The sequence below is a fragment of the Emydura macquarii genome, unplaced genomic scaffold, assembly GCF_026122565.2.
Source record: "Emydura macquarii macquarii isolate MOO-44397 ecotype Brisbane River unplaced genomic scaffold, CSIRO-AGI_Emac_v2 contig_2948, whole genome shotgun sequence".
Taxonomy (NCBI): Eukaryota; Metazoa; Chordata; order Testudines; family Chelidae; genus Emydura; species Emydura macquarii.
The window spans coordinates 4957887-4981722 of NW_027133085.1; the positions used below are offsets into that span (position 1 = coordinate 4957887).

General features: G+C 42.5%; 2 protein-coding genes across 4 annotated transcripts in view; one reads left to right on the forward strand and one right to left on the reverse strand.

Annotated features, from left to right (window-relative positions):
- Window positions 1-248: 248 nt before the first annotated feature.
- Window positions 249-17804, reverse strand: CCDC127 (coiled-coil domain containing 127). Of its 3 annotated transcripts, none has more exons than XM_067569911.1 (4): window positions 17704-17804; window positions 15726-15809; window positions 13979-14107; window positions 249-1399 (listed from the first exon to the last, which is right to left on the reverse strand). In XM_067569911.1, exons 3-4 carry the CDS (start codon window positions 14097-14099, stop codon window positions 729-731), a joined length of 792 nt encoding a protein of 263 aa, XP_067426012.1. In that variant the 5' UTR covers window positions 14100-14107; window positions 15726-15809; window positions 17704-17804; the 3' UTR covers window positions 249-728. The 3 variants fall into 3 exon arrangements, with proteins under 3 accessions (XP_067426012.1, XP_067426010.1, XP_067426011.1); XM_067569909.1 differs by having other exon boundaries at window positions 17623-17764; XM_067569910.1 differs by lacking the exon at window positions 17704-17804 and adding an exon at window positions 15976-16055.
- A 102-nt stretch (window positions 17805-17906) lies between these two features.
- SDHA (succinate dehydrogenase complex flavoprotein subunit A) overlaps window positions 17907-23836 on the forward strand; it is a 35776-nt gene continuing 29846 nt past the window's right edge. The window contains exon 1 of the mRNA XM_067569905.1: window positions 17907-18030. Within this exon, the coding sequence (XP_067426006.1) occupies window positions 17962-18030 (69 nt within the window). The 5' untranslated portion in view covers window positions 17907-17961. The remainder of the gene's footprint in view (window positions 18031-23836) is intronic.

Consider the following 23836-nt stretch of genomic DNA (forward strand, 5'->3'; position numbering starts at 1 on the left):
GCCATTGTCAGAAGCAGCAGAGATTTCAAGGATTGACTGGTGGTAACTTTTAGATTATAATTTGTAAGTACTCCTGATTTAGGATCCAATCATGCCCTCATTATCATTAATATCAGTAAGCATCAGATCAAAGCATTTGCATTTATTTTCCTTTTGTATTATTTTAAATAGCATCCTCAGTCTTTATATTTCATGCAAATATTTTTGTTTACGTATAATGTAGTGTAAAGTGATATTTGCACACTAAGCATGGAACAATGCAAATTTAATTTGAAAACATGATTGCACACTTTTTTCATTGATACAGAGAAAGCATCTCCCACCTAAATAATATGACAAGAAATCTCACTGTTAATACAATCACTTCCAAGTAATTTTCTGAGGATTAGCCTTGTTGCACAAAAAGATGTTGTTATGCTGCCATGCAGAAAATCAGGAGTTGGGATCATTCTCTGTTATCCTGGCAGTGAAGACAAAGTGCATCTTTTAGTTGACACAGTCTCAGGTTAAACTGCACTGCTTAATGAACATCTGATGTTGGCAAATCAATGGAAAGGCACCAGTAGTGAAGGTAACCTCATGGATGGGGAGTACTGCAAATGTGGTTGCAATGAGGAAGGGAAAATAGATTAATGTACTACAGGAAATTAAGCAGCTTTAGAATACCGGTGAGTCACTGTATATTATGCATGTCATAGTGCATGAAATGACACTATTTTCCCCACACATCACTTTTCCAACATTGCCTTTTCTACCCTCTTGAACTTTTTTAATTCAACAGTTAGTTCCCAATATCTGAGATAAAGCCACATTAGTCTTCCATTTTGACGTTTGTTTGTGTTCAACACATTACTACAATATGTATCATATTTAAAAATATCTTTTAAACCACTTTCCATTTCTATATCCATAGCAACAGGATCAGTTGCTGCTTTAACTAGCAAATTTTTCTCTATTTCTAGTCGCTGGTTTCTGGGCAGCACAAAACTGCAGTAGATGTCTTGCCTTTCTAAAAGTGCTTCTTCAAATTCTTTTAGAACAATATTAGCTCTCTCTTGCCATTGCCTTTCCTTTGCAAGACAACTCTGGTACAAGGCACCTGCTATCCCTGAGTGCCGCAGAACCTGTTTTTCTTGCTCTAACTTCTCATGTTCCTGTTCTAGAATTCTTCTTTCTTCTACTAATTTGCGACTCTGTGAGATTATGGCTTCACGATAACTCAGGGTTCTGTTACGTTCCTTTTCAAGCTCCAACTCCAAGTGAGCAACTGCGCGACGATTTTCTGTGATTGTGTCACGGTATTTTAATTCAAGATCTCTTTGTACAGATGTTAGTCTTCTGTAATATTCTTTTTTTTCTTTTTCTATCTCTTTCTGAGACTCTCTGGACCAGATCCAACCTGTCATACATAAAACAAATTTCACATGTAAAGAAAACATGTATAACACTGATGATCAAAATAATGTAAACACTTCACAGAGAAGTTTTATTGCTACTTTTAGTAATAGCTTTATTTCTTTTCTCCACAAAGACAAGAAGAGTGAAATTCACTTCATTTCAGATGTTCCACAAAACTGAGAAGTTTTATAGTCTGTGTTATACAAGAGATCAGACTTGATCATAATGTTCCCTTCTGGCCTTAAAGTCTAAGAAATCAACATTTCCAAAACATAAGAATTGCAACACTGGGTCAGACCAATGGTCCATCTAGCCCAGTATACCTGTCTTCCAACAGTGGTTGGTGGCAGATGCTTCAGAGGGAATGAACAGAACAGAACAGAACAGAGCAATTTATCTAGTGATCCATCCCCTGTTGTCCAGTCCCATTTTCTGGCAGTCCGAGGGTTAGGGACACCCAGACCATGGGATTTGTGTCCCTGGCCATCTTGGCTAATAGCTATTTATGGATCTTTCCTCCATGAATTTATCAAATTCTTTTCTGAACCCAGCTATATTGTTTGCCTTCACAACATCACCTGGCAATGAATTCCACAGGCTGAGTATGAGTTGTGTGAAGAAGTACTTCCTTATGTTTGTTTTAAATCTGCTGTCAAATAATTTAATTGGGTGACCCCTGGTTCTTGTGTTACATGAAGGGGTAAATAACACTTCTGTAGTCACTTTCTCCACACCATTCATGGTTTTATAGACCTCTGTCATAGTCTCCTTTAGTCATCGCTTTTTAAAAAGACCAGGACTGTTCAGTTTAAATCTCTCCTCTGGAAGTTGTTCCACACTCCTCATCACTTTTGTTTCCCTTCTCTGTGTTTTTTCTAATTCTAATATCCCTTTTTTGAGATTGGGTGACCAGAACAGCATGCAGTATTCAAGGTTTGGGTGTACCATGGAACTATATGGTGGCATTATATTTACGGTCTTCTTATCTGCCCTTGCCTAATGGTTCCTAACATTCAGTTAGCTTTTTTGACTGCTGTTGCACCCTGAGCAGATATTTTCAGAGAACTATTCACGACTCCAAGATCTTTCTTGGGTGGTAACAGCTAATTTACACTCCCTCATTTTGTCTATGTAGCTGGGATTATGTTGTCCAATATGTATTACTTTGCATTTATCAACATTCAATTTCATCTGCCATTTTGTTGCTCAGTCATCCAGTTTTGTGAGATCCCTTTGTAACTTTGCAGTCAGCTCTGGACTTAATTATCTTGAGTAATTTTGCATCATCTGCAAATTTTGCCATCTGTTTATCCCTTTTTCCAGATCATTTATGAATATGTTCGACTGCACTGGTCCCAATACAGATCCTTGGAAAACAGCACAACTTACCTTTTTTCCACTGTGAAAACTGACCATTTATTCCTATTCTTTGTCTCCTATTTTTAAACCAGTTATTGATCCATAGGAGGACCTTTCCTCCTATCCCAAGACTGCTTTACTTTGCTTAAGAGCTTTTGGTGTGGGACCTTGTCAAAAGTGTTCTGAAAGTCCACATACACTATATCAATTGGATCATCCTTGTTCACATGCCTGTTGACACCCTCAAAGAATTCTAATAAATTGATGAGGCATAAGTCCAGTTTACAAAAGCCATGCTGACTCTTCTCCAACATACTGTGTTCATCTATGTGTCATCTATGTGTCTGATAATTCTGTTCTTTTACTATACTTTTACTATACTATGCTTCTCAGCATATGTGAGGGTAGGAAGTGATGTTGAGGAAGCAGTTTATGGTTGATAAAAAAGCCTGTTCTATGGCCCTTAACTTCAGGGCCTGAGGTTGGAGTTTTGTGAGTAGGGTATGCTGAAAATCATACTTTATCTCTCAGTGGAGGTAACAGACCTTCTGTCTCTTTATGACTCTGGAGATACGGTCATGCTGAGACATATAGCTCACCATGGCAGTTGTGCTAAGTTTTGACAAGGCATGTGGCAAAAAGAAGAAATGTATGACCAATACCATTTCCAAAGAACAGGTGAAAGTCCTGGAAAAGATGAGGCTGTTTTGACGGTCATTCCTGGAAGGGGCAAGTACACCCACTTTCTTTTATTTTTATAATTGTTTGCTTTGTAATGAATTTGAGGCGGAACAGAAAAGTGTCTGAAACAATATATGAGCTTGTGAGTATGTAACTCCTGCTTTTATGATCATAATGAAATAGACTCATGGGCAAAGGAACTTTCTGTTCACATTTTCAGGATGTGCCTTTTTATTCTTTAGCCTGAGACAATCCTGCTATGCTGAAATTTTTCCCTCAGAAAGCTCATGGGGTCCACTGTTCTTCAGTGATAATGTCTGATTATGAGAATTCTAAGTATTATCTCAGAAATTAGAGATCTAACATAATTCCATTAGACTGATTAATCCATGAACTATATAGCACAAAGTCCAGTCCTGCAAGAGGTCCACATGCAGAAGTCCCATTGATTTTGTTGGGAGCTACTTGCACGGCCCACTTAGAAACATAGGAATTATCATGTTGGATCATATCTGGATCCCATCTACTCTTGTATCATGTCTCCTATAGTGGCCAGCAGCCGACATTTCAGAGGAAGGTATATGAACCCTACAATGGGTACATATGAAATAATCTTCTCCCAACATTAGGTCTCATCCTATTCTCTAACAGATGGAGATTGGCTTAAGCCCGGAAGCACAAGATTAAAATCCTTTCTAAAATGTATTAGCTTTAACTATAACTCTCGATATTCTTGATGTCCATGTAAATGTCCAATTCCTTTTTATAACTTGTTGAATTCTTGACCTTTCTGACTTCCTGTGACAGGGAGTTCCAGAATTTAATTACCGCTGTGTGTGTAAGTTCAATAAATTTGAATTTGCAACCTTTTAATTTAGTGAATGTCCCCTTGCTTTTTATCATGAAACAGGGAGAACACACATTCTTGGTCAATGCCATTCATTACTTTATATATTTTTATCATATCACCTGTTATCATATCTAATCCAAATATTTTCACTCTCTTCCTAGGAGCTTTTCCATGCCCTTAATCGTTCTCATTGTCCTTCCTGGAACTCCATCTAATTTTGCAATATTCTTTTTGAGATGGGTGATCACTACTGTACATAATATTCTAGGTGAGGCCCACATCAATGATTTGTCCGACATTATAATAGTCTCCATATCAGTCACCATCCCATTTCTTATATGTCCTAATATTCTGTTTGCTTTTTTGACCATAACTATGCACTAAGCAGAGGTCTTAATTGATCTGTCTCCTTTCTGGAACTAATAGAGTTAATTTGAACCCTTTGGCATGATGAAAACTGACCACTTAATCCTACTTTTGGCTTTCTGCCTCCTACCTAGTATTTGATCCATGATAACAGCCTCTTGTGAGGGACCTTTTCAAAGCCCTTTTTGGAAGTCTACATAAATCTCAACTGGTTTTCCTTTACTTAATACATTACTGACATCTTCAAATAATTCCAAGAGTTTAGTGAGACATGATTTTCCTTGGCAGAAACCATGCAGATTAGACCTTATCATATCATGATCTTCCAACTGTTTTATTTTTAATTATTTCAACACATTTGCCAAGTACGGTTAAATCTTACTGATTTGACAGATTAACAATAGCCTGTAATATGGATTATGGATTTGTAATATGATGAACAAACTTTATGGAATTAAGATGAAGTTCATTTAACTCAGTAAAGTTTTATTAAATTTAATGTCTTTGGAGTTCATTGTATTAAAAATGCAAAACTGTTGTGAGATTATATCGAACTTCTTTAGCAGGAAGACCAGATGAATGCATTCTCTGGCTGGCATTAGGAACTTCAAAGGGCTTTCTGGAACAATATGTGTGAAGTGGATTCCTAGATACTTTGGGGTAAGGGGAAGGCACATTCCCTCCTCCAAAAGCTAACTTTTTGAAGATAGGCCCAGGGGAGAGAAACTCATTGTATACTAAAACAGTGAGAGTCCTAGGGCACCTTAAAGACCAACAAACTTATTTGGGCATAAACTTCCGTGGGCAGAAACCCACTTTGTTGGATGCAGCTTATGCCCAAATAAATTTGTTAGTCTTTAAGGTGCCCCAGGATTGTCGCTGTTTTTCTGAAAACAGACTAACACGGCTATTCCTCTGGACCTCATTGTATAAGAATTACCAACTTCTGGATGCTCCAGCTCAAAACCTCCTGAACTGTATAAAGGGTGGACTAAACTTGTCATGAGTGTGCTTGTTCTTAAGTGAAGCTGTGATGACTTTATAACTACAACAAGTGCCCTAGGCTTGAGGCTTTGAGGACTGCTCCTGCCAGAATCCATGTTTGGATTGGAGTGGACTCTTGTAAATTTATTATGTGTATAGGTTCTTTTATTGTTTTAAATATGTTTTCCCTGTAATATTTTTACTTTAAGAATAAAATCAACTTGCAAACAATGTGTTATGTGGTATCTTAAAGCTGTAGCAATTACACCAGTTAACTGTCTCTAAAGCAAGAAGGCAGATCTGTTTAAGCAGACTGTTTTTTGCTGGAATGAACAGAGTGAAGGCAGAAAAACTATGAAGAAAGGAGTGAGATGTGTCTCTACCCAGAAAGAAAATGGCTGGGGAGCTGGAAGCATGGGAATAGGTGCCCTTGCTGGATCAAGTGCAGTTGCCCTGAACTGTGACAATCTCCAATTCTCCAAACTGTAGGGCACGTCCACCTACAGGGGTATGGAGAAACCTTCGGGAGGGGGGGGGCGTGGCTGGGCCTGGGCCAGCCCCCATGATGGCAGAGAGGAAGCGCCCCCTAGCCCTGCTCTGCCCTCAACTCCATTCCAGCCTCAGCTACTGACTGTGGCCCCAGCCCTGCAGCTCCAGCCCTCGCTCAGGCCCCAGCTCTCAACCACAGTTTTTGCCCCACTTCCGGCCCCAGCTTCCTATTATGGCTCCTGGGGGAGGCAGGCACAGATCCAGTAAGGGGGAGGCGTGACCCCCAAAGGTTTGAGGACCACTGTCTTAGAGCCTTTTTTAAATACAGGTACATTTACGGCCCTCCAATCTTCTGAAACAATGTTTGTTTTAATGAGTTTGCATATTTTTGTTAGCAAATTAGCCTCTTCATACTTCAGCACCTTCTGCACTCATGGATGGATACCATCTCATCTTGATGATTTATTGTTTTTAAAATTATCGCTTTGCTCCAGCATCTTTTTTTTGATACTTGCAGGATTGGAGCCAGAGTCAATATGCTGGACAAATTTCAAGTGTGTAAATAGAGAATTAGTTTTCATGGATTATGATCTAAGATTTTTAAAAACAAACCCCCAATCAATACTTAAAAATCACAACAGTCTATTAATTTGCAATCAGGTCAGTTAAGTCATCTGACTAACTTTGTCTACAGGTAGACTTTCTCCCAAGGGAATTATGTATATTTATTGCCTTGAAGTATAAGAAGCCCTTGAAAAAAGATTTCTGGAAAGCTTTCAAATCTTATATAGAGCACTGCTCAATTTCCTAGCTATATACACATTTGGCACGTGGACCCACCAACTGTACAGTAGAACCAAAGGATCTTTATTTTAAGTGACGTTAATAGGAATGATAAAATAGAGTATGAAAAATGCCCCCTTATCAAGAGGATGTTACAAAGAATAGTCCTGTAAAAGGCTCAGAAAGTATCAGCCAGCCCAGTGCAATAGTCCCTGAACTAAGTAAACATTACTATATAGTGTCATAATTATACATTTCTTTTTAAAGTTTTTTTAAAAAAACTTTCATTAAGGGAGACTGCAGACTAATATAGACAAATACAGAGCAGAGGGATAACAGACAAAGGAAAAGAGAGGGATGAGACGTAAAATAAATAAAATTGTATTATGGGAGGGTTGTAAAACAATACTTAAATTGAGTCAAATATTTGAGTTTAACAGAGAAGAGAAAACATCTTCTAGATTATTTATTTTAGGAAAAAAATACAGAAGGGAAGGAAGGCTCTGAATTTTCTACGACATTTGAATTTGTTTAAAATATGTGATCTCACTTTTTCAGAACCCTTTTACAATGAATATATGTATGCTTTCAACATAAAAATGTCTAGAGTAGATAACTGAAGTTCTATAGTTTACACAAATACAGATTTCATATATTTTGCTTTTGTAATTTAAGTGATTTTTTTCCCCCACAACTGATTTGACCTAATCCAATTTCAATGGGCTGCATTAGCTCTGATGACATTATTTGCTAGGCAGTGAGCAGGGCAGCAGATTCTTTAAATTCTAATGGGCCATTTTACAGCTCTATCGTCAATGATTTCAGCATCACCAGTTTGAACTCACCCTGATAAATTATGACAACATTCTTTCATAGGCAATGTCCTATTTTTTTTTTCCATGACAGCAGATGTGCAGGTTGCAACAGCTGCATTCAGAGTGGACACTTCTCTATAGTTGAACATTCACTGCAGCCACCACTATACTGTCATTCTTTGTAAAGCACTGTACTATACTTTATTTATTTCTCTATTGTAATGTATAAAGTTTCTTTAGGGAAATTCATCCAAAAAAAACCATCAAACTAACTCCAACATTTGTATAAGACAGGGGAAAAAATTACTTTTAACAGTTGTCTAAGAAATGTTTAGTGTTCATACTTTTAATTGTCCTTGTATGTATGCTGGTATTAAGGTTGCATGGTAGTTTACCACAAGGAGACCGTTACAGAGTAGCTGGCCCATTCAGTGAAACTGCTCTCAGCTCTCCTGTTCCAGTCAAGGTGCTTTCAGCTGGGCCAATTGAGGGGACAGGGCAGCACCTAGGGAACTATAGCAGGCCTGGTGAGAAAGCAATCTACTGAATTAGAACACACTGGTTCAGTCAGGAAGAACGGGAGATAACTGCCTGAGAGGGGGCTGAAAGCAGGAGAGCAGTAAGAAGAGTTTGCTGTCCAAGTCAGACAGCCAGGGCCAGAAGATTGAGGGTAGGAGGGGCAGAGGAAGAATCCAACTGGCTCTAAGTTGGAGAGCCCTGAAGGAAGGGGGAGCAGCAAAGGGGCTTACCTGCTGATGTCTCCCAGCTGGACAGCTGAGCTCCAGAGGAACCATGAGAGGGTCAGGGGGAGTAAGGGAGGCTTCCCTGGCAAGAAGAAGAGAGACTGTGGGAGTTCCTGTGCGAAGAACAGAGTTGTACCCCAGAAAGCAGGGCTGGAATGGCTGCCCTGGCAGTGGGACAGTCCAGGTATGCTGAGAACAAAGCTGGGTTTTAAAGACTTATAGGCGCAGAGGCGTGATATGCACTATGTTCTGAGATTTTTTATTATGGATTATTTGCACTATGTTGTGGTTAATAAACTAGCTTGATGAACTAGAATATAAGTTTGTATGGAGTTACTGGAAACCCCAGAAGAAAACTGAGGTGTGGGGCCACTTGCAGGGATGGCCTGAGGCCACCTAGAAGGAAGCCACTCATTTACAGACCCAAGTTCAATTTTTTTCTCTTCTTCCAAACTATTAAATCAAAAATTCTCTCTTAAGTGGACATATACTTTTAAGATGTGCCCTCTTCATATCTATGTATGGAGTTAAAGCTTTATAGTAGTATGATGCCTTGGACATTAACAATGCATTCTGGAAGAAGGATAATAGGTAAGAGTTGACAAGACTTAGATTTGTGTATGCAGAGAAACAGAAGTGTTTGCTGACCTTAACTGTATATTTGCTAGATTTCCAGCAGTTGAGGAAAATGTTACAGTAGAACACAGCAATCTTAACATTAAACTAAGATTTTTTGTGTCTATGCAATAGTGTAGTAAGTTACTTACAAGTTCTAGTACTTTTAAAGAGGGACTGGGCAAGGGTAAGAAGAGAATAGACAATAAAGAAATATAAGTATGTGGTGGAAAACAAGACAAAGATTTGAAGGAAGAGAGATCCAGAAAAGTCAGGTGACTAATACACTCAGAAAAGGGTTAGTGATAGATCACTATGTTGACTGGAAAATGTAAAGATAAAATTCCTCCTCCTTTGTGATTTTACCAATTTCAACCTCAGAATTCTGCATTTTATTAATTGATTTAAAAGGGAAGAGGCCAGTTACCTGAAGATGGAAATTTTCAAAGCAGTGGAGCAGTACAGATTTGCATGCCAGAGTAAGTAAAATGGTTAGTCTTAAAAGGATGATATTTTGGGTTAATGAATGATGTAAAAGGGATCCATAAAAATGTAGTCTCTTTCTTGAAGTGTAAGAAGGTGGCTTTCAGTTTCAGCAATTATTGTCATGTTACACTCTTACAGGTAAAAAATCCGGTTATGTTATACATACTCAAAGTTTGTTTAAAACAAATGAAAGAGTTAGATCAAACTATTCTAACTGATTATCATTGTGGGGCAGAGTTCCAGAATAAAGAATTTAGAAGTTTTTCTACCTATCTTTTCAGAGTTTATAAGTGACCTGCAAAGGATTTTTTTAAGGGAGTTTGCACCTCTTTTTTGCTTCTTTCTCATGTAGTAAAAAAAGCTGTGCAGGAGCCAGGTCACCTTTAATAAACTCTGAAAAGCCAGGTAGAGAAAAACCTGCAAGGGTTTTTCCTTTAGAAACTTCAGACAGTTTTTTAAACTGGTTTTTTAACCTTAGAAATATCGGGGGCATCAAGTATTCTTAGCCCTGGAGAATCTCAAGTACTTATTGTAAGTACTTTATTGATTGAAGTAAGATATTTATTGTAAGATTTTACCCTTTCCCTTAATCTTTAACAAAGTTTTCCCTTATTCACATTAACAGGATTAACTAAGATGGTGTTTTTAAAATGTCTGACAAAAGTCACTTTCACTTGCTAAGCTTTCACTCTCTATTACCATTTCACTAGTCTTCTAATCTTCATAGGAGGGGCTTCCAGCCTAGGCAGGCCCTGAATTTCTAATATTAACAATTTGCTTGAGGGGAGCACGGACCTCAGGCCTTCTTTGTACATCAAAAGACAGAAAAGGCACAAGCCCAGTATTTTAGCCTTTTGAAGGCTCTAAGTTCCATTTGCAAGGAGGGTTCATCTGGACATACTCCTTCCCTGCCAAATGGGCTACATACTATATTCTCTGAGGTCTAGCTACAGAGTATTGCCTCCCTTCTTCAGTGAATTATCTGAAACAGTGTGACTACTCTGTTGAAAGTAATATAACATATCTTTAGACCTAGTCCATGCTTACTAAAATATTAGTTAAATTCCACTTGCAACTCTGACTGCAGAGGAACTGAAGGGAAAAATTGTCTGCCCATAACCTTTCATAACAAGCTCTCAAAGCACAATACAAATATTGAAGAACTTGAGCATCACAGAACCTCTGAGAGGTAGGCATATATCATCTTAGATATAGGGAAACTTGTAAAGTTAGTTCCTGAGCCACATGAGTTATTTCAATGTCTCACAGACCTCACTGTTTAGAATCCTGCAATAATTCCAAGAGAATGGAACTAGATGCTCCAGGAAGCTCTTTCTAACCATAAGCTCTAAGTCTGATATTGCTGCACACTCCAGTTTCACGCTATTACTTTGCTATCCATGATTTATTTTTTAAATCCTTTACAAGGTAAACACACCTAGAATTTATAATATATAAATAGCACACATTTTGAAAACTGGTAAAATTACTTACAGTAACTTACAAGTCCCTACAACATTCATTAAAACACAGTAATCTAAACCATAAGATTATTATTAACAGGAATTTTAGGTCACAGAAAATATTTCTATAATGTGTGTACTTCTGATAGATAAACTTTGACTGAACACAAGAATATTTTGAGCTATTTATTGTCCTTATTCTAATAACGAAAGAACACAGCGTAAAGTGCAATCAAAGTACAGAGCCAAAAAGAAAGTTATTTTTAAGCACATAGGGACTAATCCTGAATTCCTTGAATGCCCAAAACCACCATTTAGTCAAGGAATACACTACTCAAAGAATGAAGGGTCAGTCCCCAAACGTGAATTACTGTACAGGGCTGCTTAGAACTTTTATATAGCAAGACACCAAAGTTTTCCACAAACAATTTATTGGATGATTTTTCACACTGTAGTTGTATGCATTCTGACAATATCCAAATAAGTACTATTCACTACAGGTAAACAAGTTTTACAGTCCAACTCTTCAGGCTGGATGTAGCGTTGTGTATGTGTCTAGCACAATGGGGCTCCCCATCTCTGATTGGGATTTCTAGGCACTATCACATTTGACTCAAATATCCATGAAATACAACAAAGATCTGACAGCATAGCTTCCATACATCACATCCACTTCACCATCATCACAAGTCTTCTCCACCCAGTTCTTATACAGACAGCTCCATGCCTTTTTTCCATGAAACTGATCCTTAGGTTACTATGCTATCCTACTTCAAATTCTTCCTCTGGCCATAGTTTCTCAACCTGTGGTACACCTACCCCCGAGACACAGGCAGGGGGCATGGCAGCCGCCCGCTTCTGGAGAAGGCGGGCGGCAGCCGCCCAGTCCCACCTCCTAGCTGGGAGGTGGACGGCAGCCACCCCAGTACTGGGAAGCTGGTTGGCAGCTGCTGGCTTCTTGGGATGCCAGGCAGCAGCTGCTAGCTTGGGCAGCTGCTGGCTTTTTGGGAAGCTGGGTAACAGCTGCCTGCGTCCCGGCCTGGCGGCAGCCTCCCGCACTCTGCGAGCTGAGTTTGCCGGTGGGTGGCGGCCACCCATACCCCAGCTCTGAGCTGAGACAGCCTCTCACGCCCTAGCTTGAAGATGGGCAGCAGCTGCTTGCCACCTGCCCACTCCCCAGGTCCCAGCCTACACGGAAGCCTCCTCCGCCCCACCTCGGAGCAGGTGGCAGTCGCCCACCTCTCAGGTTGGCAGCCAGGCGGCAGCAACCTGCAACTTGCCCAGGTGGCAGCTCCCCTCCCCGGCTCAAAGCCTGGTGCCCAGAAAGCTAGGCAGAGAGCTCAGCGGCTTGCCCAGTCCTGGAGCTGGGCTCTATCTGCAGGCTTATTTGTCAATTTCACTGCTCTTGCTGAACAGTGAAATTGACAACTATGACAGCCCCAGATTTCACCAGTATAAAAATCTTAAGAGGGGGCCCACACAGTGTGATTTGCTCCAGGCCCACACCCCCCTATGGATGGACATCGGGAGCGCTGCTATCCACTCTGGTGGGCCACTACTGCCTGCTCATACCTCACAAGTTCCCACCTGTGTGAGGAGAACAGCATGTGACCCCAACTTCAGCCATAGTGATTGGCTGGTGTTGACCTTTGCTCCTATATGGAGGAAGGAGGGAAGAAACAGCAGGGGGTTTTGTGATCTGCCACAGTCACACAGCATTGCAGAACTCAGAACTCTCATACTTTACAAGAAATACAGTCGTCCAGTGGTAAAGGGGAAAAAGATTGTATTTCTCAGAGTGGAAAATTGAGTGTTGGGGTACTTATTAAAATTTTCAAAAGTTAGGGGGTACTTGCAACTTAAAAGGTTGAGAAACACTGCTCTAGGCTCACCTCTGCAGCAATACCTAGAAGAAATCTGCTAGTTAACAATGGCTAGGTGAAGAGGGACAACTGGTTATAGACTTTTTTAAAGAATACAAATAATATATATGTACACACACACACACAGAGGCAATATTTATAAATAACTATTTTAATTACATTCTTCTTCTTCTACCATTCATGTCACTTCTACCCCATATCCAATGACTTAAGAGTTTTGGACAAAGTCTTTAGACAATTAAACACATTGGGGGCAGGGACTGTGTCTTCATATGAAATTGCAATGCAACTAGCACAATGGAGTCCTCATCCCTATTAGAACCTCAACAGTATTGCAAAGTAAATGTTATCTGACAATAATCAGGAACAATGAGGTTAAATGACTTGCCCAGGACAGAATTAGGAACAGAACACAGGTTGCCTTCCTCTAACTAATATGCCTTAATCACAAGATTCTCCTCTTCCCTGAAAAAAGGCAGACCACAGAGGAACAGAAAGGATGAGTGAGGAAAACGGAAACACTGTACCAGCCTACATGATCTTTTTTCAAAAACAGAACAAAGTTAAGTTAGCTTGTATAGAGGAATGTGTGTATTAGTATTTCTATGCATTGGCCTTCCTTTTACCTGCACATACCAGTCCTCCTAAACACACATCCTTTCCCTGCAAAGTGAGACTCCATGACATTTTATTTGAAATATATCCTGCTCTCAAGTATGGGCTAGGGAATATTTATATTAGGACAATCTAATTTTATTTTTCCCCAGGTAGGTTTATTTACCAAATTCTCTCCTTTTCATTCAAATGCCCGGAGATGACCCTCCTCCAGCTAGTAAGGATGGCTGCATGTGGCTTTCCACTGGACTGTTGAAATGCCATTCCAATCAGTTGGACAGAAGAGGGGTTGTTGAAGCAATGTAGTGCTGCATGAACCTATTGGTCCAGAGAACTCAGGAGCAAGTTCTGACACACACCCCCCCCTCACACACATGGCAAGGCATATTTCTACTAGAGTGCTGGGCCTGTTCAGAAATATCTGATTTTATTTAAAAATATTACTTACGAAATGCAGCCAATCCCAGCATTGGAACCAACAAAGCATAATTCCATTTGTTTCCATCACCACCATTATCCCTTAGATTAGGCTGGATATTCCAGTTTGGAGGATCATTTAAATTATTCATGGAGACACCTTTAGATTCAAACGGGAAAAAAAAACTCATGTCAGTGGTACCAATAATTAGGGGAGGGTGCTGAAAGCAGTAGGTAACATGAATACATTATCCAGTATTTCTATTTTAGATTCTGGATCAAACTAGAAATAAGAGATGGATTTTTAACTGTAAGGGTAATTAACCACTGAAACACATTACAAGGGAAGTGGTACATTCTCCATCACTTGGAGTCTTTAAAGCAGTGGTTCTTAACCTTTCCAAACTACTGTACCCCTGAAGCCTGAGTCCCACCCCCACGGGGCTGAGGCATGTAACTTAGTTTCATGGCGCCCCTGTGGCTCCAGGCAATTGCCTTTCTTGCCACCCCCAATACCAGATCTGCACTTGCGACCCCTCTAAACCCCCAGGTTAAGAAACACTGCTTTAAAGTATATGCTAATGCAACACAAGCTATTGGGCTCAGTGCATAACTACTGAGAATTTTATTACCTGTGTTATGTATACTAGTAGTCAGTAGATATCACAATGGTCTCTTCTGGGTTTAAAATGTATTAATCTTACTCTATCCCTTCTTTGCTTATAAAGTTACTTCCTTCCAGTCAATAGACAAAGGGCCTACCACCTCAGAAAGCCAATTTCAGCCCTCAAGCATGGAAGTAAGTACAATAACTAATCCATAAGGTCAGTAACCTGTTACTCAAGTCCCACTTCTGCTGTAACATCTATAACCACCTCCACCCCCCAAACCAATCAATGATGGCCTGGATGGTAAGCAGGTGGGGATAACTGGCACTTTGGTAATTTTTAAAGGCCTGAAAATGTTTTTGGATTGTAAGCGCTTTGGGGTACTAAAGAACTAATATAATGAAGCCCCAGTCCTACTGGCAGTCTCTGGGCACTATGGTCATATAAATAAAAGTAAAAGCATGAATTCAGATTATACAAAAATTGCCTTCAGGTGGAAAACAGACTGGGTTAGTTTTGAGTTGCTTCTTTCTTGTAAGACTGAAAGTTTCAACTATTCCGTCACCCTCCTTTCAAAGATCACAAAAAGCTGATTCTTGCTTTAAGAATGTGGTAAGTAAGATGTGTATTCCAGGAATAATTTGCTACAAGGAAAAAATGGTCTATTGGTAAAATTTAAAAGATGGCTGCATTTGGCTCTCCATGACAACACCACTCTTTCAATCAACCAAACAGAAGAAAGGTGGTGAAACAATGAGGTCCTACCCGCTGCATCTACAGTGCTCCATGAACCTTTTGGTCCAGGGAATTTCCTGGTACAACATATTTTTATTACTTCAGAAAGCAAATATTCTTCAAGTTGAAGGACTATTCTAAAACATTTTTTAAAAGAGAAGTTCTATTGGTTGTAGCATATTTTTTCAGCCATTCAGGAGCTCTAAAATGCCATACTTTCAACACAACCATACTTAAACATATTCTACATTTCCTTCTTAAAACGGAAAGTGAAGTTGGCTGAAAGTGTTGGCACAAGCCAACTTTTAAATACCAGCAATGTATTGTTATGTTAATTAACTTTGATGTTGGGAAATCTTCATAAGGAAGAACCTTAGCATGGTAGTATATCAATAGAAAATTGAAAGATGCCTCAGAACTTTGTGATTTACTTACCATCAGTTTAACAGACTTAGATACAACTTAGCCACTTGACAAGAAAACAGGACACTGCAAGCTTCTTTAATAGTCATTTTAGACCTAAAAATAAAATAAGTGCTTTAGTAACAAGTATTTGCTAGATTAGGATCTTTAAATATGAAAATTATTTCTTCTTTATTGAAAGTGATAATAGGTGATATCAGAGCTTTCTGATAAGGCAGAAATATAGAACAGGTTTTGCTGGTGATGACAGCAATGGTATCACCTTTCTTAGAGCTTCATACCAACAAGACAATCCTTCAGATATTTCAAATCTGTTCTCCTGATGAGGGGTTGGGTTTGATTCTAAAACAGAAATTCCTTTTTACAGAAATGAAAGGAACAAAGAAACCCTGCTGCAATCAACTATAATTTTGGTTTTCCACATCAAAGTCTGTTATAATGCAACTAGTGTATGCCAGACGTTAGTACACTGGAGTTCAAGGGTTGTCTCTCTAGTGTTGGGTGGGTATATCAGAGTTGGGTAGAAATGATGGATTTAGGGCCTCCCTTGACCTTTTCCCCCCAGAGCATAAGCATTTGTTTATTGTATTAAGATGCTTGTGGCTCATCACTGCAAACCCAGATGCCTCTCCACACTGTGAGCCTGCCACAGTGCGAGCCTGCCACAGTGCTAGCCTGCAGAGAGGAGTGGGCAACTATGCCATAGAAAGCGATGTAGGGGAGTCCAGGAGTTAGCTGGGCCCTGATGCACAAAGGTATTTAAGTACCAAACCCCAGACTTAGCTGCCTGGCAAAGTCACCACCATCAGATCGACCTTTCTGGATCAACTGAGCGGTCAGCGAGGACCCGCTCAATCGATCCAGAAGTTGACGCTGTAAAACCACCCCCTCAAGTGGCATAGCCTTACAGTCCAGTGAAGACAAGGCACAGAAGGGAAGTACAGCAGTTGACGGGAGTTACGGCAAGCTACTCTGCGTAACTCCCATTCACCACCACCAAATCGCCAGGTAAGTGCAGACCAGGGCTAAATCTCAAATTAGGCTCCTACAGTGTTTGGGGAGTTTTGGGGATCACAAAGAAGCCTCAATTCACTCAGCACCTAAGTTTTCAGAGTAAAAAGTTGCCCTTTGTATCTACATTTCAGCCTCTCCACATACCTATTGTCGTCCCCGGACTTATCTCCCCCCTGAACCCCGGAGCGACTCATGAACCGGGGAAAGGCTGGCGTTCCCTGGCCTCTCTCCGCAGAGCCTGGTCCTGCTGGGGGGGCTCAGAGGCTACCAGCCAGATCAGGTCCCATTCAAAATCCCGCTGGAGGAGGAGGCGGTGCCGCCCCCCTGAATTTTTAGCCCAGGACTGAGACAAGGCGGGAGCTTGTGTTGGACCCCCGTGCGGAGAACGGGTTTGAACCGGGGTCTCCCGCCTCTCAGGGGGGCGCTGGAAGCAGGGAGCTAAGGGGACAGTCTGACGTGGGGCCGCAGGAGCAGCTGTTCCGCCGCGGGGGGTCCCCGTCCCCCCCCCCCCGCGTTGCCCCGGAGTGGGGCGGTGCTCGGCCGCAGGGGCCTTCACCAGGCCCGCGCGCTGCGTTGCGCCGCCTACGTCCCTTTGTGGATCCGGGGCCAGACTCGAGTCACGGCGCAGCTGGACCGGCCGCGCCGCGCCGCGCGCTCTCAGAGCCCCACTGCGGCCAGGCCGATCCGCGCGCGCGCGCGGGGCCCTATAGGCCTGAACAGCCCCTGGCGGTCCCGGCCTCAGCCAGAAGCGCCCGGAGCGCGGACCGGGGGGGGGGCTTCACCTGTCACACACTGGGGGCGGGGCCTGGAAACGCAACAGCGCCTCTCGCCCTTCCGGGCGGACCCCGCGAGCCCCCAGCTGAGGAAAAGCAAACTGCCCGGCACCGTTACGTACCGAACCTCCGACGGCCAAGCTAGCTGAGCAGCAGCCAACCGCCACCCACCGCGCGCGGCGCCAACGCCTTAGTTCCAATACCTCCCAGCCCAGCCCTGCCGGAACGGCCCACTGGAACCGGGGGGGGGGGAGGGAACCACATCCACTGGAGCCGCAGACTTTTCCTACTCCCCTACTGCGTTGGTGGAGCGTCACTAGACGCTCGGAGCCTGTGGTCGCACGTCACTCTAACCACCCCCGGCAGTTGGCCTATCCCGCCGGCAGTGATATTAGGGAGCGGCGCGGGGGCCGCCCCCGTCCTCGCGCATGCGCAGTAAGTAACTCTCCTGACAGGGCGAAATGGCGGCGTCGGCTGGCTTGGCGTCCCGGGGGCTCGCGAAGCGGCTGCTCCGACCCCCAGCGCGAGCGGTGAGTGCGAGACCCGCCTGGCGGGCAGCCCCTGCGGAAGGGCGGGGCCTGCGCGGAGGCCTCAGGTGTGCGTAACGCGCGCGCCCGCCTCGCGGAGGTCAGGGCGGGAGACGCTCCTGCTGCGCGGGGCCGGGCACGAGGTCGCTGGCTGGGTCCCTCTCACCGGCGCGGGCTCCTGCGGTGCGGGTGGGGCAGGCTGCTGTACGTACCTCCTGCCTGAGTTAGTCCAGCGCGAAGTGGATCCGCCCAGTCTTTAAAGCCCTCGGGTGCCCTTGCAGCGAGAGGAACCGGCCCAGCGCTCTCTGCTGACGCTGGCATTAGCTGCCACCCACCCCTGCCTTGCAATCCCTGTTAGCTGGTGTGACAGTGGTGCCTGGGGCCCCAGCTGAGCTCAGGGCACCGTTGTGCAGGTGCTCTGTCCTGGCGCAGTAAGGGGCAGCCCTGCCCAGAGAGCTCCCACCCCTGATCTCAATAGACGAGAACAAGACGTGGGGGGGAGAACAGCCAGGCGCTGCGGGGCGAAGTGACTTGCCCAAGGTCACCCAGCTGGTGGGAGGCAGAGCCAGGAATAGAACCCAGCCCTGGCAGCCCCCCGGTGCGGTGTCCTGTCCACTGGCCCCTGCTGTCTCCTCAGTATCTCCCTTGCCTTTTTTTGAGCAGGGACACAACTGACACCTATAAGGCTCTTAATTTCAAAGGCCCGTGTGCCTGTACAATCTGTTCCTGTGTTTCTCCTTGGGTTTTGACCTTAGGTACCAGAGATTCAGTTGTGGCAGGAGTTTAGTTCTTGAGAAGCAAAGTCTTTTTTAGCAGCCTTATGAAAAAGTGGGCAGAGGAATACAGCAGTCAGGGCAGTGTATTATGCAGAACAGCTTTAAAAGGAAACTTCTGTATCCTAAAACAAGCCACTGTGGCCTGGTTCTTTTAAATAGCCTGGTGTTTTATTAAACAAAATGGTAAAACGTGCAATGTTTATGAAATTTTATTGAGATGGATTAGCTGATCAGTTGCTTTACACGTATTAATAGTATTCTTCTATGAACAAATATTGAAAGTAGCGTACATTTTAAAAAGTGGAGTGGTGTTAATGACTTAAAGTATTTCATTTTTGGTCTCTGAACAGACGAAACAAGGAATTGTATGAGAAAACAGATAATATGCATTGTAACTCCTCTGAAACTACACTTGACATGAACTAATGCTTCCCTTTCCCCCTCACTTCCTTTCTCCACCTGCAGGGAGCTAGTTCCTATCTTTTATTTTTACTCCATTGTCACATTGAAATTAACAAAGGTAGGCTAACTAGCCTTTTCATTATATCGCTTAAATGAAAAGTGAGTGAACCACACATTTCTGTGGTGAATGATCCCACTATTACTATTTATTTATTTATATTACAGTCATACCTACAGGCTCTAAGCAGGATTGGGACCTCATTATGTGCTAGGAATAGCAACTAACAAAGTGAGACAGATTAACAATATAAATAAACAAGGCGTGGGAGTATTGAGGCACAGAAAAGTGACTTGAAGGTCTCCTAGCTTACAGGCTTGTGCCCTGGCCACTAGGCCCTGTGGCATCTCCAATAGCCAGATTAGGAGAGGGATTTGGTAAGAAAGGCTGTTGACTGACAAATAGTTTCAACTAACTTTTCTTAAATTGTTTCCTCCCCCTAAAGCTTCTAGATATGGTGGTTAACTGAAGATGTTTCAAAACACGTAATTCTGTGATGTGGTATAAATATTTCAGTGACAATTGTGATTCTTGGAATTTTGCATTCTGAGGTATTTTTAGAGAAATAAGAAGTACAAAGATGATTTCCATAGGGGATAAACTGATTTTAAAAAGACAAACTTATTTCTGTTCTTAGTTTCTGTCACAGCATAAATAATGGAGCCTTTTGCATAAGGATATGTGCTTAATTACAGGTTCAGTTTTGCTTTGCAGTTTTCCTGTTGCAGCTAAAACTTTTACACTCACTCAAAACCAATATTGAAAGAAACTGATAGACATCAGTGAGAAATATTGAAAACAAGGCAGTGACTTGAATGCATTGATTTTTAAAGCATTCATGTGGAAGAATGAAATAAATAGGGAGGAAATAACTTTTTCCACTGAATTTTATGGAACTCCCAAAATTTTGACATTAGAATTAAAATAAAGAGAAGCTGGCTGGCCTAGAAGTCACTTTCCCTGCCATTCTGCCTGGCTGCAGAGAAGCAAAAGAATAAATAGGCAAGAGGATGTGTTGGAACAGGACATAAGATAAATACCAGGTCTTAAGGTCAGTGCAATGCCAGTTATCTCTCATGTCCAAATTAGGGATCCCACTAAAATCAGTGTGCTTTTTTCCTAGTTAATCAAACTTCCTGTCTGTAGGAAAGATGGCAACTTCTAGAAAATAAGCTTTGAACCTTCCACAGTCATAGAAACTTAGACATTTTCTGTTGGTTAGTGCTTATTTTTATTTCTGTATTAAATAAATTTGCCTATAAGATATCTAGCAAACATTGGAGTTTTCCATTAGACACTGACTACTCAACAGCAGCTGCCAAAACAGCTCTTGCCTGGGGCTTTCAAGGGACAATGTCAGTCTGAAACCTAGTCACTTTAACAAATGAGAAAAAAAATCAGATACTGTATTTGCTTAGAGTGCCCTACCAGTCCTCATAGTTTTACAACATTTCCTATTAAAGTGTTTCCTTTCTCCTGTTTCTAAATGGAGTTGAACAAAAGATACTGTAAAATGAACAACTTTGTTCACTGGGTGCTTATTGAGAACTCTGTGTCAGCTGTGAAACTGCTAAGAATCATGTCAGTTCCGAACTCTGTTGGGGAAAGAGCAGCAGTAGACGTATCCACTGGAGTTATTCCCACTGGAAATAGGAATCAAAAAGGGTGAGAGAGAGAGAGTAGCAGAAACATTAATTTCTACCTCAGTATACCTATTTCTCTTCTTGCAACAGCTGCCAGGAGGCTCTGAAAAGGGAGGGGAGGGGGAAGAGGCAGAACAATCCTTCTCCCTTCCAGCATCTAGAGAATGAGGCCTCACATTTAATGCTACATACTAGGCAGAGGCTGATATGAATGATGGAACCCCAAGCAATGCACATGGACAGTCCCCTGATATCATTAGCATGTGCAGCACATTTGATTAGGGTGTGCACCCAGGGAATCTTTGGCAGGGATATCGGCATCAATTTCACTGGCGGGCCACATTTGAACTTCCCGCCAGCAGAATTCTCGCCGCGTACCATCCGCCACCAAGAAATCTCCCAAAGAACGGGATTTTGGCGGCAGAGCGTGGTGCCTTCCTTTCCGCCGCAGCATCACACGTGTCTATCCATTTCGGTGGCACCTTGCATTCACCTCCCGTCCACTGACAAATTGCATGCGCCCGCTGTCTTTTGGCGGCAGCACCACCGGACCAACTCTCAAGATTCGCGGTGGGACAGGTATAAAAGGTTTTACTCCCTAACATTAGGGGAGTATGCCTATGCCTGATATATATGGCAGCACCCTGCCCCATCCCAGCAGTTCAGGTGGAGAACTTTTTACCAGGATGTTATCACTGGATTTTGGAAGGAGACCCTATTGTTATATTACACATCTAGTATCTCTGTCTGGCTAGCAGGTGTCACGCTCAAGGTATGTCTCCTGCCTGTTGCTGGAGGATGCTTGCCTAGTTATTGCTGTGGAGATAGGCTGGTTAAGTAGAGTCCGTTCTCTCAGCTATATGGGGGCATTCTGCCTTTCTGCTTGTCCCCTTCCTGATCTTGACAGTGTCTCGGTATTCAGCGTGCAAAGGAGAATTTGAGAGAAAAGTCTTCTGTATAGTAGCAGCGGCAACTTCCACCATTGTGTGGAGCAGGCTGCGAGGAAGAGTGTCCTCAGACCTGTTGGGAGGAGAAGGGAACAAGCAGACAGTTGCTGTCATGTGGCAATGAAAGGAGCTTGTGAGAAGAGGGGAATTGGTTTTTCAACCTGACTAATGTAGAGGTGTAGTGTTTGGGCAAACTGGATTAATAAAACATTTTCAAGCCTTGCCTACCTTTCTCTAGTTGCTGTAGCTCTGCTGTTTTGGATGTATGTAATAACAAGGGAGCCAAAAATAATAAAAATTTTAGTATAGTAAATTGGATACTTAAGATGTATATTATAATCTGTTTTGTAAAAGGCCACTGTACATCTTAAAATTCCAATTTAGTAACTAAATGCTCTTACTTGTACATATACTTTTTCATTTGTTAAATTTACTTGGTTATAAATGAAACTTTACATACTGTAGTTAATTTTAAAAATGGCCAGAATAATAGTTTAAAAATTAGTGAAGTATTACAGTGTTAGGTGTGGTGAAAAATGCATATGGATAAATATTTACCTCCTTTAGAACTAGTATGCAAATATAATTCAGGAACTGATTATCACTTTGCCTGAGTACTCCGTGGGTATGCGTATATAGTAAGTAGACATCTGTGGCTGGCTTATGGCAGCTGACTTGGGCTCGCAGGGCTCAGGATGTGGGGCTGTTTCATTGCTGTATAGACTTCCCGGCTTAGGCTGGAGCCTGGGCTCTAGGACCTTGCAAGTTGGGAGGGTCCCAGAACTAGGGCTCCAGCCAGAGCTTGCAAGTCTGCACAGCAATGAAACAATCCCACAGCCTGAAGTACCCAGTGCTTAATTTGTTCGAGGACTTGCCGTGGCTGAGCCCCGGCACTTCTGGGCTTGGCGGTTTATAGCCCTGGCACCTCTGGGCTTGCTGCTTCATTTATGAAAGTAAAAAAATTTACTTGAGCCCCAGCATCTCTTTCATTACAAATTAAGCACCGGACATACCCCCTTTGTAGCTGAACATATGACACAAAGGTTTTGTTATTTGGATTATCCACCAAATCAGGATTTGTGCAGCCAGTGACTCTGAAGTGAGATATTCTAATGAGATCTCCATCCTTGTTCTGTGGGCTTCTGTGCAGCATGTTTCTGAACAAAGCCCCCAGAGAATATGTGGCAGAAATGTTTACATACATTTTGCATCTTAAAGTGGAGGAAGGCCACAGCTTTAATTTGTTTTTGGAATTCTGAGCTTCAGCAGTTCTGTTGAATAGGACAATGTCCAAAACAAATCTGCTAAACAGTTCATTTTGTTATCCTGTTTCCAGAGCTTTCCAATTCAGGAGAAAATATTATGAATGATTGCAAACTATACAGATGCTCCCATAGTGGTTAGGCTTTTATAAAGGTAACTTGCAAATATTTTTAAAATCTACCTACTTTGGGAAATGCATACTAAATGTTCTAAATACCACAGTGTGGGATAATGGGCACATAATTGATTTAAAACTTGAGCCTGGTCTACACTACAGAGTTAGGTCGATGCAAGTTAGCTTACATCAACCTAACTGTAAGTGTCTACACTAAAATTTCTCTTCCGCCGATGTAACTGCCCTGCTATGCCAACTTAATAACTCCACCTCTACAAGAGGCATAGAGTCAATGTCATTGCAGTTAGATCAATGCAGTGTCAGTGTAGACCAGGGCTTGACAAACCCTAGGCGCCAGGTCGCCGTGGCGCCTAGAAATTTAATTCTGGCACCTAGTATTTCTCCCAGTGAAGGACTGGTCCTGGGAGGGGGAGTGGCCACCACTGTGTCCATGTGGTGGGACCAGGAGCGGGGAGCACTGCAGCTGCAGTGCTCCAGTCAGGGCACCACGCCACTGTGCCCACGTTGTGGGAGGAGGGTGGAAGGGGCGGAGCCGGGAGGGGAGAGCGGCTGCTGCGCTTCGGCCAGGGCGTCCCGCTGCTGGG